This window comes from Lampetra fluviatilis, chromosome 7 (assembly GCF_964198595.1).
Source record: "Lampetra fluviatilis chromosome 7, kcLamFluv1.1, whole genome shotgun sequence".
Taxonomy (NCBI): domain Eukaryota; kingdom Metazoa; phylum Chordata; class Hyperoartia; order Petromyzontiformes; family Petromyzontidae; genus Lampetra; species Lampetra fluviatilis.
Genome location: NC_136281.1, coordinates 9,542,230 through 9,562,151, shown reverse-complemented (window position 1 = coordinate 9,562,151; position 19,922 = coordinate 9,542,230). Strand labels below are relative to the sequence as shown.

Here is a 19,922-nt window from a genome sequence, read left to right as displayed (position 1 = left end):
TTGTTCCACTGCTCCCGCTTTACGCCGAGACCAATCCTGAGAGATGTTAGCGTGTGATATTCCACCGAGAGGGCCCAAGGGTAAGGGCCCAAGACATCAGAAGGGGGGCACAGACACAGACCCACCGGGAGAAGGTGCTTTCATGGCAAGTGTATTTGATACCACGAGGACAATGTCCCATTATTGCATGCTCATCTCATTGTTCGAAGGTGGAGGGGGGGGAAATGTCTGTGTTTCCGCAAAACAAACCACAATGTAATGTAATGAGTCTGGCTGCAGAACTGAAGAAAGCCCAAGGTTTTTCTTTATTTTGTAAAAAAAAACATAATGAGACTATATTCAGTTCATGTATCAGTGTTTTTCAGCGAGCAAAAATTTAAGGGAATAAAAAAACACACAAGATTGGTCCCGGAACTGAGAGTGAAGAGAGGTCACTGTTCGTAATCATTGCAACCTTGGCCTCTTTTAGCGTACAAACGTTGCTTATAAAAGCAACAAAAATCCCTACGGCGAGCAATTATTTGTCATGCATTCATTTTTACAAAAGTCAAGCATAAAGCCTTATTAGGTAACTGTATTATTTACACTATTAAAAACATCTTTTTACCAAAATAGCCTTTAAAAAGAACTATAATTAATGAAACTCCATGGTTTATTTTCATTGGTGGGACACTTCTTGTGCGTATATTAATCAGCGAAAGAATTAATTTAATGAGAAGCATGCTTCGCATATTAAAAATAGGCTCGATGTGCAAAGTAACTGGCCATTTTTGTTTCACTGCTGGTTCAATGTCCTGTCACACTATAGCAAACACATTAGAGGAAATAAAATGACAAAAATATGGGAAAGCAGACCCCTTTCTTTCCCACACAGTTTTTTTGGAAGATGAACAAGTAGTGTGTGCAAGGCTAGTCAAACAACCGCCACTCTGTTTCCGCAAAAATACTGGCAAATAGATTGCACATGTCAGCGCACTGGAGCCGTGAGTGTAACAGGAAATTTAAACGGGAACATAACACACGAAACGCTGCTTTTTCACTCCGCTGCACTTTGGGACGACACAAAGCCTGTAACAAGCACGAAGCCCGCACGACCCTAGGCTGCCGGAGTTTTACGAGTGTCCTCTGAAGTTTACGCACGTTGCAGGCGAAAAAAATATTCAGAGATTTTTGATTTGAGCGAAACGGTTCATGTACGAAACAATATTTCAAAGTCTGCGTGCGGAACATGAGTCGCATAATACTGCTCTGGCAGTGTCCTGGTTTTACTTTTACGATGTGAGGAATTTGCCATGAAAATAGAGCGGCCTTCCCCTAAAGCTGGTCATGCTTTTAGATTAGTCACATAACTGTTTGGGAGAAGGAGTTGGGGTTAGGGCTGGAAGCAAGTAACCCCCTCATTGCGCTGTGGAACCTTCCCGACAAACGCCTGCCCTCCGTTCAAACAAAATAGGCCACTCAACTATTAACTTCTGTTGCGCCATAAATTCAGTGTTATTATTGTTCAAGATGATGATAATGATGATGTTAATAGACTCCTGTCAATGCCACCACTGCCTTTCCTTCGAGCACTATTACCCTTGCAACCAAGTCATACAAATCCCTTTATACATTTTAAAGTAACATCTGCCAATGTATGTGCGTTCCGGGTAAATACCACGTGTTGTTCAGAATGATGACTCGATCAACGTGCTAAAAAAAGCTCTCAGCACTTGGAGCAAACCGGTGGACATCGTGCTGAGCAATACGTGGTTACAAAACGAAAACACAACCATGAAAACCTATGGAATAACATTGAAAGTTTCCTTTACAAAATAACACAAGCTCAAGCCATGAAAGCCTTGCCAGTACTTGTTCTGAACAGCAAAGACTGTGATTCCCCAGAAGGGACAGTACCATATCAACCTCGTAAGATTATTTTCCATTGCTGTACTGAACCACGTGATGGCATGCCACACAATGCTCTAAATCAGTAACATTACAATTGTGTTGATTTACCGCATTATTAAGAGGAAGAATCAGTTTACAATGTTTGGCTCCAAGTTTTATTTTTATTATTTCAAGTTTTTAAATTAAAAACAGCAGATATGTCAGTTTCATGAAAAACGTATCTTTCATAAACAATGTTTTTCTTTACAACATGCCCCACGTGAATCAGAACGCTGAGATTGTCGACAACGAATGGAGAGGAAATAAGTCCCTAATTGTGCACATTTCAAAAAACATTCATGAACGTTACCGTTCAACAGCTCGAAGCCTGCACGGCGCGTTAAGAAAATTGTTACAAAAGGTTTTCCGGTTGTAACAAAAGGCAATTTAATGCAACTTACTTCGGGTCCCTTGGAGTTGTAATTAACGGTTTCTGGGTGGGATTTCCTGCACTGACTGCAGCAGCAGCTGCATCTTCACAATGTGCCACACGTCTCCGCCACCACAAGTGGCATTTGCATGCAAAGAAGGGGGCCACTTGGTGGCGTGAATATTTCCTGTGACACTCAGGACCCCAACATTCCTCGCTCGATTAGTGGGACACAAGGCGTACAAAAAAATGGCTGAATCTCTCGGTTTTTGGCCTAGTTTTTTTCTGAAAGGATCGAGTCTCATAAGGATCCAACTGAAAGGCCTTAACAATGCGCAAATGCAAAGTGGGTAGCTTCTAAGAGCTGTTCCACGCTGATTTTATGTTGGTGCAATTTGTATGCAATCCCTTGGAATAAAAAAAAGGTTCGGCACTTTCAATTTGAATATTAGTTTTCCGTTTCAATTTTCTCTACAAATACATTTGAGGGCCAAAGGAATCCGTTTAATAATGTGGCGATGAATCGACTTAATGATACATTTTAATATATTTTTCTGTTACGATAGAGTAACATGTCTCTTCAAACCGATTCATGAGATTTTGATGGCTCGTCGGTGTCAGTGTTTGACGTGACGTGGCCGCCCGTGCGATACTATCATATAGCAGCAGCAGTGAGCTCACGTATGCTTCTCCTCTGGCTGCCTCTATTTCTGGGGTTGGTGTTGCAGGTTTCTTCAACTAAGGACAAAAGACAAAGACCTACTGTATAGCCTTAACATATGTTGGGGCAGGTGCCATTACAGGGCACCTATGAAGTCCGGCATTGCACATGAGGGGTGGTGACGTCACCCCTATTTAGTGGTGAAAGCCACGGTAGCAAGATGTTAACTACCTCGCCTGGTATACAGGATGTCGTGGGTTCGATCCCGACCCCTGTATATTTGGAGTTGGCATATTCTCCCCGTGGTCGCGTGGATTTTTCTCTGGGTCCTCCAGTTTTTGCCTTCACATTTAGACCCACGAGTCTAGAGTATTTGGCTGCTATACGTTTCCACATGATAAGCCACTTCGACGGGTTATCATTTGTGGCCAGGTCGCTTCTGAAAAACAGATAAATAGCTCAATGGGCCTTACCTGGTAAAATATGAGTTCGTTTTTAAGGTGGCTAGCACCACGCCCAGCTGCATTTGTCTCCCTAGCGGCGATGTTTACACATCGCACCAGGTACTCATTTGAGGCTGAGTTGTTCTAGGGGAGGCCTAGGACCAGAGAGTCACCACTGGTATTGGCCGTGAACGAGAATCAAACTCATGCCGTTGGGTTCGTAGTGCAACACGCTATCCGCTACGCTACCGCTCCCCATCAACAAAGAACACGCAAGCACAGCTGCCACGCATCGTAGCTCATTCCACGCACAACATGCAGAAGTCCGTTGCTCAGCAAGCACGACCGGCACCGTCACAGACAAACAGGTGCTGGCTATGCATGAGTGAAGCATGCACAGCTATTGCAGCGCACAAGTGTTTGTTGTCAATGGATTTCTTTCATACACATAAAAAAACGGAGGTCTGCTGCCCCAGCAAAAAAAAATCACATACCACTGCTATGCACAAGGCTGCTTTGGCTTCACAAACAGTTAAATGTTTCATGTGAAGTACAAACATAATTACAAATTGTGCAAGCTATGACCTGGTGGAAAAGTATCTGTGTCGTTACCGCCCTCCTCTCCCCTCGCCCTCAATCTCAGAGAGCAGAATTGCTGAGGTAGCAGAGGTCGCAAACGGGTTTTGATTCCTTACCCGTACCTGTACCCGGCCGCACCAGGGTCGCAAACGGGTACCCGTACCCGTACCCGGCCGTACCCGTACCCTACCCGTACCTGGCCGGGTACGGGTAGGGTACGGGTATCGGGTACCTGATTGCGACCTCTGGGATGAAGCCATGTTGCAGGCGTGGGTGGGTTGATTCTAGGAACTTGAATTGTGAGAAGAGACAAGACGTTGGGAAATGAGTGACAAACGGTTACTCACCAGTGACTCACGGTCTACCCGTACCCGTACCCGGCCGCACCAGGGTTGCAAACGGGTACCCGTACCCGGTCGGGTACGGGTAGCCGGGTATCGGGTAGGGTATGGGTATCGGGTACCCGGTTGCGACCTCTGTGAGGTAGCCATATGCAGGGAGTCATATCCAATGGGTACATCCTGGCTTAGGGCAAATACTTTCTCCAGAACCACTGTAGTTGTCATTCAGCCCCAGGTAACTGTCAGCTCTATCAGCAATCAAGTGGGTCATACATTGCAACTTTGTTAATTTATAAGCGATTGTATACCATATACACAGTAATATTAATGTATTCCTATCTATATAAAAACACGCTAATGTAAAAAAATCACGATTTAAAGCTTCTTTCGTGACTGCAGGGATTCATCTTCTTGGTTCTTTCGGTAAAGTCACGTAGAAGGGAAGTAATAAAATAATAAAAATAAAACATAATAAAACAATTCTCACAACGTTTCGGCTACTTGCGTTGTGGCCGAAACGTCGTGAGAATTGTTTTATTATGTTTTATTTTTATCATTTTATTACTTCCCTTCTACGTGACTTTACCGAAAGAACCAAGAAGGTAAAAAAATCGATTCAATCCATTGCTGGACGAAGGACTTCCCATGCTGTGTCAGTCATCGGGGTTGTTTGACTATACTTCACCATGCTCCCCAGTGCGGGTTGGTAAAATAGTGGTGCATAGAACACGTGTTCAAATACAGCATCACTTACAACTGATGGCGAATCCGGGCCAGAAATCAAACTCAGGTGCAATGTTCCAAGTCACTGCACCGCCACACTCCTCAAAACACACGTAGAATATATTAAAAAGCAGAAATTCTGCATTTTTCACTTTGATTTGCATCTGAAGAACACAAAGACAAGTTGGTGTAATTTAGCAATGCCTTCAAAAAAAACTGTTGACAGCGGTAGGCAGCCGAGCAGCTGCAGAACCCATGCCCTTTTTCCAATGGCAGCAATGCCGTTCATCAGCCCCCAACTCAATATCGATGGAGAGAACATTGCGTGCCGGCCATTTCTCCCGTAAATCTGTCCCCTACCGTTAAAACCGTGCAGAGCAGCTGCCTCGGGGAGGAGGAGAGAGGGGGGAGAAAAACCCCACGACGATTTAAAATCCAGCAGGAAAACAAGTTGGCTATTGATAAGCAAGCAAAGCGAGAGAGAGAGAGAGCGAGAGAGAAATGGTGAAGGCCTCAAAGTGCCTTTGCCACACTTTGTAGAGATCATGGGGGGCTGCTCAGCCACTTGGGCTGGGAGGTACGGCCTTCAAAGCGTTTTTCATTCGCTTGCACGAAAGACATAAAAGAGCTATTATACCGCAAATCACTACCTTTAGCCATGCACGCTTCAGAAAACCACCGCTCAAGCCAAAACTGGCTACGTTTGATTACTGTGCAAAGCGCTGGGAAGCTCTGAAAGCAAAATATCAGGAAAAAACTTTTTTTTTGCAAAGGCCAATATGTGCCTTACAAGCGAAAGAAAAAAAACTATTATTACATTCAAGTAGATTGTTAATGTTTCACAGCATTTAACATAAGCAACTTTGTGAAATATGTTTATGTCCACTTGATTTAAATGAGTAGCAAATGTTTTTTGTCAACTGTATTATTTCAAACGCATTTTAATACAGTGTTATACTACGATATTTTATAACATACTTTGGATAAAAAATGTCCAGTAAACAATCTTAGTCTTTTTTTTGGCCCATTTCATTGTGCAGAGTTTCACGCACGTCATAAAGAGATTTGAGGCCATTTTCCATTACTGCTCAGCTGAGAATGGCTTCAACACATTAAACGTCACACACCATGGCTAGAGATGAGGCGAGCAAAGCTGCACAATGTTTATCTGGTACAAATATCCCCAGAAATAAATAATAACACCCCACAAAGCATTTTTAATCCTTGGTGACTCATGCATAGCACAAACATTCATAAACTGGAATGCCACCACGAACCAAAGCTCTTTCCGTGTTGACCATTAATACATCTACGACTACTCATCAGCATAAAATAACGAGTTAAATTAAGCACGGAAATCAAATACTGTAAGGTTGACGATATTGTTACCGGAGTCAAATGATGTATCGATTCATCCAGATTATTAGGCTCATAATACACACATCAAATCGCATGTGTAAGGTTCGATGTTTTTAAATTCGTATATGTTGTACGTAATGGTCTGGCGTGACCCCTGTCTTCACGAGAGGCGGTAATATTCATCACAACTTTAAAAGGAATAAATGGAATTGTGACAATTCATTGAATCATTGTGGGGTGGAGGTGACCTGTTACACCCCTAAATGTAACCCTTGATGACTCACGCATCACAGCACAAACTTCAATGGAGCCATGTCCATCCAGATAGCTATTACGTTCTAGACATTAACATGATGCAGCGGTAGGGAGCATGCTCTCCGCTTGTTGCAGAGGTTTGCCGTTCAAATGTGGCAGGCCGCCCTGGTTAAAACTGCAGGAGTATTGGATAAACAAAAAAGTATCGACTGCTTTCACAGTCGACGTAAGAGATTACCTGACAGCGTTCGAAACGAATAGTCCATCGTGTGCTGGTGTCATGGTGCAAACGAGCCATTTTTTTTATTTACCCGGAAATTACTCAATTGGGTTTACATATAGCAACATCACTCCCTACTGAATCCATCTGTGAAAACACAGTACTTTCGTGATAGCCCTGCACTATAAGAATCGCACGAATACCAAATAACCACAATTACTTATTAACAACTCCTTGAATGTTGATCAGCATCAGTAAATCATCTCAATTCAGTACACCGAATAAATAATGTCAAGAACACTGTCGCTAATAAAAGCTAAACGAGCAACCGCGTTGACAACACAAATGGAACGCTTCCCTGAGCAGGCACTCGTGTTGCACCGCATGGCCTGGTCTGCACGGTTAACACGCTGCCTCAACCCATGCTCATCGGAGCTAATGATCACCACAAGGGAATCGCGCATGAGCATTTCCAGCACGCCTCCAAAACGCCTGTGCCAGACGCTGGCCCTATCAGTGCTCAACTGAAATCTCTTTAGCGCCGTACGGTTTACGGCCAAGCAGACACACACTTAAAGGTCTTGCACCCTCAGGCTCAAAATCCGCACTTGAGCCAAAACCACTCACCCCCACCCCTGGCATCCTCCAGCTGCATTCCTTAAACCCCCTTTGTGCCCCATGGACCCCGGCAGCACTTGCTAACAGCTGTTTACCCCACACGCACACGTGTTTATCTCTCTTCTGTGTTTGGGGCAAGGGCACAACTGCACCACCATTGGCTGTCTCAACCTGGAAAAGGAAATGGGACAAGCATGCGGTACCATACTACGACATGTAACGATGACTCACCCACCTCAGCAATTCAATGGATTTATCACAATTCTGGGCCGCGTTTCAATTCAATTATCGATTCTTAATTGTCTCGTATTTAACACCCCGTTTGTGCGGTGTCTCCTTTTGTGCCGTCTCATTTGTATGTTTCTGTACATCCCATTACGCTAAATGTAACATTAGTATATCATTTGCACTAGTTTGTAATTTGCATACATCGCAAATAATCGAATCTCACACGCATAATCTCATGCACGTGTTATGATTTTGGACATATAGTGGCAAAGCATTATGAAAAAAAGTAAATGTCATCAACCATTACTGGCTCATATTACCCAGAAAAATTAGCTATAGTCGCCTATATTTCAGCTGATCATGGTAAGGGTGTGTGTGTGCGTTATTAGAGACATCTCAAAGTTTTCCCTAATTATTGCAAGAGCTCACTGATGATAAATAACTAAGTTTCTTTTCAAGTTTGCAAAAAAACTTTTTTTTTTGCAAAACTGTACTTACTGTTGTCATAAAGCATAATCAAATGTATTGCATGCACCTACACGTATACATAATACATCAAGGCATTCCATTCGAATTATACAAAAGTAAAATATTGACTTCAAAACGCATCATTAAATAATGAACTGTTACAAAAAGCTTCCTGGTGTATTGTCGAGTTGTACCGCGCCTCATTCGGCATGATGTCTGACGTTTCACTCGACACAGCAACTGAATTTCTGAACGTGTGGAGCGAAACGTCGGACATCATGCCAAACAACACACGGTACGACCAGAATACCTAGCGGAGAGCTGTACAGCAGCAACACAACCGCTGCTGCTTGTTTTGCCATAGATGGACCCCCTGCGCAACAACTCCGTGTGTAGAATCGGGATGTGGTCACAGTTAGGAAAATATATATTTTTAACGAGACAAAAAATGAACGCAGGAGAGTGAAGTGGGATGCGTAACTCAGCGTGGCAAATCGGCGTTGACAGATGATGGAACGCTTCCAAGCTTGCCTGCATGGCGTGAAGGTCGGAGAAGATAACTCCTGCAGGCCCCACACCGGGCTCCACCAAATGCAGGGAAACACAGCGGCCTCATTGCCAATCTGAAGCCCCGTTCACCAATAGGCAACAGAGTCCGCTCGTTAATGGCAGCACTGAGCAATGAAAGACATTGCCGTGGAGCATTATGGGTAAGCAGAACTCTGTTCAGTGTCTCCACATGTAAAAAACGCACGTTTTTGTCCATCAGCCTCTCGGAATCCCAGACCAATATTTCCAAACGGCATTTGTTTAAGCAGCCAAACTCAGGACCGACAAACTCGTCAGCCGAGTCAGGATTATCAGATGTTATTGCCAAGAGTACTCCATATATATGTGGTCACCAATTCAAAACATATGATGGTGTATTCTTAAGAAATAAGGCTAGCATTGTAAAGCGCCCTGCAAAGGGTGCTATATAAATCCTAAATAGAAAAGGATACGTTTCATGCGAAGTCACAGTGATGTGTTTTCAGTTGATTCCTATCGTCCTCATGACCGCTTAATTTTGCTTTCTTTTTTTTCCTTAGTACGTCAATTATGCTGCTGGTGCCATTGTCATGAGACAAAGGCATTTCCATGTCCAACTCTCTCAGCCAGCAGTATATCGCCCCATGTCAAAGAATGACCCAGAAAGATGACCTTTGCAGAACTACTTCAGAGATCACATCAATTGACCTCTCTATCCACACAAGAAGCAAGCGATATAATGCCCTGCAAAGGTTGTTTTTTTGGTCACATTTCAACCAGATTTTGTTTTCTTTCTCATAGATGGATTAAGACATGTTAAGTGAAAAAGCCAATTTTACACGTGATTTTTTGTGCGGTTATTGATGACTGTGCTGAGACTCACTACAAATAAGAACCCAGTCTACACCTGGGTGGCTAAAACCTGTATTTGAACCCGGGGACTCAACAGTGCTGGCTCAGAACTATGACCCCGGAGGCACCTGGTCTCCTCCTCTCAATGCTTTACATAGAAACAGAAAAAAGACACATAATGCTGCATTGCCAGTGGTGCACAGGCACAAATAACAAGCCATAAAAACTCCCAACACATGAATCAATAACATTGCCCTACTAAAAGAAACATCTATATATATGAATATCACAGGTGACGTTTCGGGGAATGCCACTTCTTCAAAGCAGAGAGATCATTTCATTTGATCTTCAGTTGCTCGCTCAAGTGTGCGCAATACAAGTGATCCGTTCTCGAAATGTGAAGGGACGATTTATATTTAAAAGCGACTCGAGATCCACTAGCGTGTGTCGCTGACGCAGGTCACCCCGCTTGTGAACCCAGCTCCATTGAAGGGGAACGTGGCAAAGTGGAGGAGGAGGAGGAAGGGAGAGATGTAAGCAGCCATTTGCACCCCGGGAGTGACTTACAGCATTGATACGTACGAGAAAAAAACATGTAATGTTGAGCACCATCTTTGGACACGTGAGAATACTCAGCAAATCACCTCACGGAACACCACCATTAATTAAGGTAAGATTTGAACGCCGATTTAAAAAAAGGAACATAATGAGGTGGGGGGGGGGAGTCAGGGTGGGAGGTCCACCCCCCCCATTCAAAAATTAGTTCCTAAAGGTATTTTTCACAAATAAATGTGGACACGCATAGCTGACTTGTGGCCGTTTATCTTGTGAGATGGACATACAGTAGTGTACTCGAGTGATTTGATGAGTTGAGGATTTCGGGTCAAAGTTAGCCTAAATGTAACATTTGTGTATATGTTGCATATAATTTACAAACCTCATGCATAATTCGATCCGTACATTGTGAGCGAAATGAACAAATCTGCATCATTACTGACCAACTGCACGCTCAGGCTATTACCTGCAAGTAACTCAGAGGCACCATTTGCTTTAGAAAATTGAGGGGGGCTTAAACCGCATGCTGTTTAATTACATGGTCACTGCGCCGTCTAAATAAAGAGCCCCACTGGCATCAAATCAAGGGTTATTTGCGCATCATTCTGGCCTCGGAGAAGTACGTGCTACTCGAGACCTCACTCGGCTCCAGCACAATGCATGGACGCTTCAACATTGAAACAAACAATGCAAAGGGCCTCCATTGCGAACAACATTAAAAACCTGCCTCTCGCAGAGCTCCACCAGTGCAAACATACCAAGCCGCATTAACCCCTGCGTGTCACAAAGAGCTCTATGTGTCGCGAGACTTGTAAACCCCAGGGCATGAGACCACCAGGTGTATTCGGTCGACTCCAAGGCCATACGCACGAAAAGCCGATCTCGCCAAGTCCACTTCCTACCATTTATCTTTAGATGCAAAGGGCTCTTAACCTTTTTTTAAAGGTTATTAACTCACATACTGCTGACCAATGTGGTATACAACTGCTGTACCCAAATCAACGGTCCTTCATGAAGAAGGGTACTTGAGTTGAAGAGCATATAATTGTTTAAGCACAGTTGTAATGACAGTATCATCTAGGTATGCGTATTTGTAGAACCTGTTTATGAATTCCCTTTATTGACCACTCATATAAAGTTTCGGATTGCAACAAAGGGGAAAAAAGCTGTCTGCCAAATTGACACTCTAATCAAGATCCGTGACATTCTAAAACCGCGAGTGCAAGAACATGTTGTGTCTTTCTGCATTGTCTATTTATAGGCTCCACAACCTGACAATGCAAGCTCAGGTTTTATGGAACTCCAGTATGCATGTCAGCAGAGTCAAGTTCCTATTCTGCTTTGAAGATGTGCGTGACTGGTGGCGTTTCATATGTTTGCCATTTTATTTTCCATCACCTGGCCCCCGAACGTTCAGAGGCACATCAAACATCTCAAAACACGCGCTCGGCACTATCTACCAATTGAGTCAACATCTCGCACAAGTTCAAAGGGTGTGTGACAAAATTATGTCATTGCCTAGGCCTAAAGTAAAACAATGTTTATGTCCACCAAACCCAAACATATTTCTCTTTCTCTCGAGAGAGAGAGAGAGAAAGAGAGCTTCACAAAAAACACAACAAATCTGTTATTATATTGCGTTGTTCTCTTTATATAACAGCCCAAGTATGTGTGCACTGTCCTGTGAGTAGCTGACTCATTCAGGTTCAGTATTTGCATTGCATTCAAACAAAACCGTGTGCACCGCATTTAAATAGTTCTTAGACAAGTATGGGGGAGCGCAATGGCATAGCAGATAGTGCATTGGATAGTGCACTGGATAGTTGATTGGATAGTACATTGGATAGAGCATTGGATAGTGCATTGGATAATACATTGGATAGTGCACTGGGTAGTACATTAGATAGTGCATTGGATAGTACATTGGATAGAGCATTGGATAGTGCATTGGATAATACATTGGATAGTGCACTGGGTAGTGCATTGGATTGTGCATTGCATAGTACATTGGATAGAGCATTGGATAGTGCATTGGATAGAACTGCGTAAAAAATTACGTTCCCGTAATATGAATAATTATGTTATTTCTAGTGATGTGAATGCATTTTGTCACCAGGCCGAGTGGTCTGCAGGACAAAACAGTTCGAAAAACACCGAACGAGGTGAAATGAGTTGGCCTCCTAGCCGTATCCGACATCAGTGGCGAGCGATATCGGAAGCAGTCGTCAGCGTACCTCACTCTTCGCCAACCCCCACTGACCAGCGACGGTGAAGTACGACTTAGGAGTGGGAAGACCTTCATCCAGCAGTTGACTGACAAAGAGTTGTAGAGTTTTTGTTTTAAATAAAGCAAATATGTTGCATAACCCTCAAGGACAATGCCAGGATAGATAACACAATCACATTCTAGATTTGAAGCTTTCGTGACTGCAAGGATTCATATTCTTAGGTTTTTTCGGTAAAGTGATATGAACACAATCACACTCGCGCCGTAAATCTCAATACCTGATTGGCCTACTACTGTAGTTGGACGCGCTCACCGAGTGTCCAAGAATGTATGTGGAGGGCAACTGAATTTAGCATTCATGTAACGATGCATCAGCTCTTCGATTAATATTGATTGTTAAGCTCAAGGTAATACACAAAATAACTTGTGCAAAAATCTATACGATTTCCATGCATATATCTCAGATGTAATAGCGGGGGGGGGGGGGTAGAATCATTGCCCCCTCGAGAAAATCCTCCCTGTTGGACTGGAGTAGATGGACTGCAATGGGCAATATGAGACGGTTTCCATGCCATTGGTAACCAAATATTCTCTGCATGCCTATGGGGGAGTATGCTTTTGCTGTGGAAGGCAATAAGTGTGGAGGCTGATAGGTAGGGTTTGAAGCCACTGTGAGACTGCCTGCCACTTGGCACGGAGAAAGATTGCAGCATACATTTACTGGAGTGTAATAACTCTTGCTGGATTCTTATTAGCTCCATCACATGACAGCATATTAAAGTAAGCAAACACCTTTTCCCACTGAAGTGCTGCTAACACAGTGTAAAATTAAATCCTGCCATTAGTAACGTGCTATATAAATGCTCCCAAGTCACTATTCAGACACATGTAAGATTAAAAATAACTTGGCCTATTAGCGTTATACTCCAATGGACACCTACGCACATGTGGGTACACGTGTACAAATAGTTGTTTTATTCTGTAGTCACTTACACAATATAAACATAATACTAATTTCAACTTGTAATGCGCTGCACAGCGTTCACTTACTCTCCAAGAAAGACAACAACTCAGAGGCGCGAGGAACCACAGTGAAATCGGAGAGCCCACACCAAATTCCCTCCAAAGCTCTGCGGTCCTCTGTATATTAAAGTGCGATCCGCCAATCGACGTGGGAGAAAATCGGAGCACCCAGAGAAAACCCACGCGTGCGAGTGAGCAACAACAGTATCCTATAGAGATGGAACAGGTGGAGTCCATATCTATTGCACCGCCTTCTCCTGGTAAGTCAAGGCACGGCACCTCCTCAACACCTAGAGGAAGGGAGTTTCCCGACATTTGTGCGATCCACAAACCCTCGCCTCCAGTGCTGGATTACAGGCGTGCGCCACCATCGCCCGCCCAAACGTGGTATAGAGTGCAAAATACATCTGCAATCATCATAATATAAAAATTATCCAATCGGTAACAGAATTTTTTTTTTTAAACCACCTAATATTCTCATTTATAATTAATTTGGTGGTCACTCGAGATCGGAGCGTCAACATATCACTCGTTGGTTTTAACTTTCAAGCATAGCTGCCAAAATGACAAAAAATAAAGCCTCTGTGTAATATCTACCAGACATATCAAACGAAAAAAGAACGAAACAACAACGTACCCAGACAAACACACAATAAAAGACCGCACCACATCTCGACGGAACAAACACCTTAACACACTCCACGAGGTCCTCTTCTGCAGGGACAGTGGTGGCTGTTATATAATTCAAACGCAATTTTACGTCTAACAATGATAATGGGAAAAATGCAATCCGCAAACTTGTGTCACGTAGGTGTAATTTAAATGTTTGACAGATGCACTAACAATGCCAAAATAAAATCAAATGTGTTCAAGCCCCTACCCCCTCCCTATAAGTAGGCAATGCAAATACAGAGCACAGACACACAATTATTCTTTTTTTACCCTCACCTCATATAAGAGGTCAATATCCTTCCAATTTCAGAAAACAAAAATTGCTGCAATTTAACTATCTGTTCCCCGAAGCATTGAATCATACGTGAGACCACGTGAGCGAAACAGACCTCCAATTCAGTGCTCATAAACAGTGCTCTGCCAAGCAAGCCATTAATCAGCAATGACTGCACTGGGCTGATGGCCTACATTTCCCATTATATTCCAATGCACCGTACACTCAAAGTGTGACAATGTAATAACTTTCATGAAAGACTCTCCCTATAAATACTTTTTTTTTGCAAGCTAGAAAATCGTAATTATTATCTACTCATTTCCATTTTCCCAGCGGACAGTAAAATTGCTCCAAAGAGATGGGAAGGAGATGAACCGTTATAGAATGTATAGTGGTCACAGAAACGCAGCCCGCAAGTAATGTGTTATAAATTTAAGGCCGAGTTTTCCTTCAAATGCTCCAGGGGATGAGGAGATCTGGATTACATGTGCAGGATGCATCACAAGCAATGACAGGCCAGCCCTCTGCCATTAAACCTATTGAGCGCAACATGTGGGAATGGCATGCAATTGAACATGCCAACGCAGAACACATACCACGTAGCACTGCAATTGTGAAAGTCATACGTATTGCCTGTACAGTTAAGCTTCGATAATTATGTTAACACAATGTTACCTAAGCGCGAGAACAAGCAACAGGTGCTTCACATAGTTATTGCAAAACCTGCAATCGCACTGCACGGGTGATATTTGTAAAAGTTGGAAATTGCTCATTAAATAAATATCTCATTAAAAATAGATCAGAAATCCTTTAACTGCAACGAGTTTCACCCCACGTTGCATGTGACATTATGTGAAACTAATTGGCATGGAACAGCAGGTTGACATTTAAAACAAAAATAGCAGATATCATTGCCACAGGGAAAGTTATTTATCCTGAGCATGTGACATTAATCTTTTGGAGGTCAACGGCCCTTCCAACATTTGAGTTTTAACACGTTGACTTTTTATAATGTTCCATCTTAGTGACAAATCCAATGGCCTTTAAAATGTGAATTGTGTGATAGAACAGTGCAATATCGCCAGAGGCTGTTTCTTCATGAAGTAAAGACTCCACGGACAGGATTTTCCTCTCCAGGCAAACAATGCTGGGTTTCTGTGTCGTTCCTTGTGACCTCACCTGGTCTGATCTTTGCGTTGTGTTGGATTTCCATGACTGGGTAAATAACGCCGTGGCATATGTGCGTTTGGGTTCTGTTACCCCCTGCCCGAACTTTAACCCTGGGATACAACAGCCTGATAGGTGTTTGAACAACAGAACAATTCACGCTGCATTTACTGTATCGCCAGGAATTAAATCAAATCTTCAGGTGTCGAGTCCAGTATGAGGGTTACATTTTTACCAAGTGATTCATGCCTACAGGCGATCTCGATATTAAAAATGCCGTCAAAGGTTAACTCGTCACAAGCCCATAAAACAAAACTGTGTTATAAGTTTAATACCGTTTCAATTGTTTGTAAAGATAAATGCAGAGAAGGCATTATACAGTAGCTCATTGCTATGGGTTAAATGTGTGCTCTTATCCTCATTCAATCACTCAGGGAAGATAAAGGCTTTACTTGACATGGCTTATTTTCCGCTTGCCACAAAAACACTCATTTGGAAACAATCCCGTGCATGACCTTTGCGCTTCTGAAACGGCCAGGTGCTATTGCAGGGCATTAAACAATAAATATAGAAGGTTATCTTGCAGGAGTTTCCCGTACACACTTACCGAAGAAACATCATTGGTCACTTAATACTGCAGAAATATGCATCGCTACGGGAGGGATAAATTCCGAGTTCACCTCGGGTTGGCCCATAAAAATGGTGCTTTTGGCAGCTTTTATTTGTATACACACATGAGACACGTTGATTATGCCGCTGTGTACAAGAAGAGTGCTCTGGGACTGAAATTGCTTTTCCAAAAAGCACATTCTCAGTCCAATCTTACACGAAGCAGTCAAAGATCCCCATTAGCCGTATAGACTGTTCAGGCAAGTGCTGTTACCAAGCACCTTTTGATGTCGGCAGCGCACACGAGGGGGTGGTGTGGCCAGACCCCATGCACAGCCACTTTTATCTAGCCAGTGCGCACCATATACTCCTCTAGAAGGCTGAGTCAACCTAGGGAAGGCACAGGACCAGTTGAGAAATCACTTTCCACCGACATCAACCATGGCCAGCAATCAAATTTTGGTCGATAGCTCGGTCATGCACTAAAACTAACGCCACACACCACCTGCATCCATGTCTGCAAATTTGGCTGTCCCATAGTGAGCAATTTTATTACCCCAGCCATCCGTGCTGTCCACTCCTCGCCTTTCTTCAAAGTGAAAATTCAAGACCTTAATTATATGCCACTACCTATGATTTACTCCCTCTTTAGCATATGTACAGCTGCGGCCAGATTCAGACACTATATGAATCCAAATTGTATTTGGATTTATATGACTAGGGTTGCCACACTTGTCCTGGTTTTCCAAAGATCCTCTGCCTCTCTTTGAGGTTGCCATTTTGAGAAATCTGGACAGCCTTCCCGCAGATATTGCAAGTACAACGTATTCGTTGGTTATGCTTTCTCGTCTAGTTCTCCCTCTCTTCAGGTACTAGGAGATATTCTTCCTCGTACGATACGTCCCTAAATACGACAGCGGGCATAGCACGCACGCTCACGCTCACGCACGCACGCACCTGCTGCATCTTCTCGAAGTCGAGGCTCGGCCGGCGGGTGTGCTGCTCCGCCAGGGCCTGCTTGTGCCTCTTGCACGGCGAGGCCTGGTCCAGCGCTGAGAGGGTGAGGCGAGCGCCACGTGGACTCCACACGACGGGCTGCAGGCAGCGTGGCGGAGAGGCGCTGAACAGCAAGGGGCTCGCACAGTCCTGCCGCGTGCGCACGACAAACGAGGGCGTGCACGCAGGTGTTGTTGTTGTTTTTGGACACGTGCAAGTGGTGTGTGGTGTATGGGGTTTGTGTTTATATATAGTGTGCGTGTGCGCGTGTGCACGTGTGTAACGTGTATAGCGTTTGTGCGCAGAAAAGTAGAGCCACAGTCACAGGGTGGGGGGACAGAAATATACACTTAAATATAGAGCGGATATCGGGTGTAGATTGAACCTGAATGAAGGTAAACGTTCTAACTTAAAAGCGGATGTGGAGTGGTGCTGCTCTATTTGTTCTGCTTGCTGTGCTTCCTCCACACCGTATACACATAACAACAACCACTGATAATCACCACAGTGCTTGTGCCAGGATATGTGCACTTTAAAGGTACATCAAGTGTCAAAGGCTCACTGGTAGGATGCCACAGGATGGGCCCAGGTGTTAAACATGAAAAAATATAAACGAAACAATTTAAATTTTACCATGTAAGGCCCACTGAGCTATTTAGCTCTTTTACAGAATCGACCTAGCCACAAATGAAGGCTCAACAAAGTGGCTTATCATGTGGAAATTAATAGCAGCCAAAAACTCTAAATGCATGTTTCTAAATATGGAGCTAAAAACCGGAAAACCCTGAGAATAATCCACGCTACCACGGAGAGAACATGAAAACAACATTTTCAGGCATCAGTGTCGGGATCTAACCCAGACGTCCTGTATAACAGGCGAGGTAGTTAACATCTCGCCACCATGGCATGTTATGATATAATTGTCCGAGATGACTGGCAGATGCACCGCCTGAGCTCCTCACATGTCAACTCGCTAGCCATAGCCACCCGGCGCACTGATCCTTATCGTGCACACCCAGACGCAATCCCATTCCTCACCTGTCCGTTCTGTTGTATCGGACGGAACGCCTTGCTGGTGCACAGATCTTTGACCTCTTCGTCACTGGACGAGGCCCTCTCGGGTTGACAGGCCCTCCCAGCCCCGACTTGGCACCACTTCCGTTTCTCCGGCATAGCGGCAACGAAGCCAATGGCACCGCCACCTCCTCCACCGCCTCCTCCTCCACCGCCGCCAGCAGCAGCAGCCGCAGGAGCAGCGGCAACAGCGGCGACCGCGCCCGCACCGCCACTCGGCAGCACGGCGCAGCCCGGCACGCTAGACAATGGGGCGGCCACAGCCATTCGCTCGCGTGCCGTGATTATGCTCTCCAGCTCCTCCTCGGAGCTGGGCCGCTCCAGGCGCGAGTCTACACGGGCCATTGGCCGGGGCCCGGGGGGAGGAGGCGTCTCGCGGCTGTTTTGCTGCCGGCTCAGGGCGAGTGGCGTTACCTCCTCACCGAGGCGTCGCCTCTCTGCGGCACGCGCACACGCACACGCGCGCACACGCACACGCGCGCACACGGGAATAGAAGCCCCGGGTTAGTTCCCTCGGCAGGCTGCCCAACGCCTCCTGAATGGCGACTTGTCCTGACAAAACGGGAGGAATCTTGCACCGCAGTCAACGTCTAGAATATTAAGTCTATTTGCCACGCACTGTTAACGTGAAATAAAGAAAGATGGATTATCAAATGTAGAGCAGGGGCAGCCTTTCAGCCATTCTGAAAAAAATTTACCTCATGTCATTCAGCAGGAACAAATAACGCAAATATCACATGACATTACCATATTACATGTACTGGTGTGTTATCAGCCAGCTCGTTACAAATGTTGCATGTACGTATTGATGTAGTAGCTTTATATAGCGTTGTTGCTACTCCAAAGCGGTTATTGAAACAAATTGTTGATTTTCTTATCAAATGTGTAGAATTATGAATTGCGCATATTTGGAGTTAAACTAACAAACACAAGTCCAATCATGATGTAAACTTTGGAGTAAGTAGCATTTTATATGATGCGATACATTTTTATATATTTGGGAAAGTGCTGTGCCAACATCTACCAATATTCTTCTTCTTACTGAAAGACAAACTAAAGCGTAAAATAAAAATGGCATCAAAATCATGCCTTGTGAGAACTATCAATGGCTCTTTCAGTTTTGTTCAGACCTTCAACAACCCCCATGCTGCCAGTTTTCCATAAGCAACACCAGCTAACCCACTTCATTGCAATATACTTCCACGCGAGCATCAGGATTCTCAAATCAGTACGAAATTTACTTCGTGTCCTCGACACAGTCATTATGAAAATGTATAAAAAGCAACCATTACACGGCTAAATTGTCCGCGCCAGGTGAAATCTCCACCATCGTCTCACCCGCCATGCAGCAAGGGGAGGGAAGTGAACGGGGGCAATTTTACTGTGCAATGGCTTACTTTGTCAGTGGGGGGGGGGGTGAAAAGAGGACACTGTTTAAATGGAGGCCTCAAAGAAAAGGCTGTCCCCCCCCCCTTCTTCTCCATAAAACTGGCGTCAAAATGGGCTGTATTTTAACGAACATTCGGATGTGCTGAGTTAAAGTGCGAGCAACAAAGTAGAGTGCGATGTATTGCACATGCTCAAACAGCACACCAGGCACTTCACAGAGACAGGATCAGCGTCAGAGGGCACGCCGCCGCCGTGGCGGGGATTGTCACTCGAGAAACGTGAAGCACTCCCTCGCGAAAGCCTCCGCCGGCCTTCCTTTGAATCCCCTTGCCTCCCTACGCGATGGATAGAAACCACTCTTT

General features: G+C 44.4%; 1 protein-coding gene across 1 annotated transcript in view; it reads right to left on the bottom strand.

Moving 5' to 3' along the window:
- Positions 1–19,922, bottom strand: part of LOC144933541 (uncharacterized) — a 103,847-nt gene that overhangs the window by 66,726 nt on the left and 17,199 nt on the right. The window contains exons 3-4 of the mRNA XM_078858431.1: positions 18,136–18,608; positions 17,059–17,247 (exon numbers count right to left, since the gene is read on the bottom strand). Of these exons, the coding sequence (XP_078714557.1) occupies positions 17,059–17,247; positions 18,136–18,608 (662 nt within the window). The remainder of the gene's footprint in view (positions 1–17,058; positions 17,248–18,135; positions 18,609–19,922) is intronic.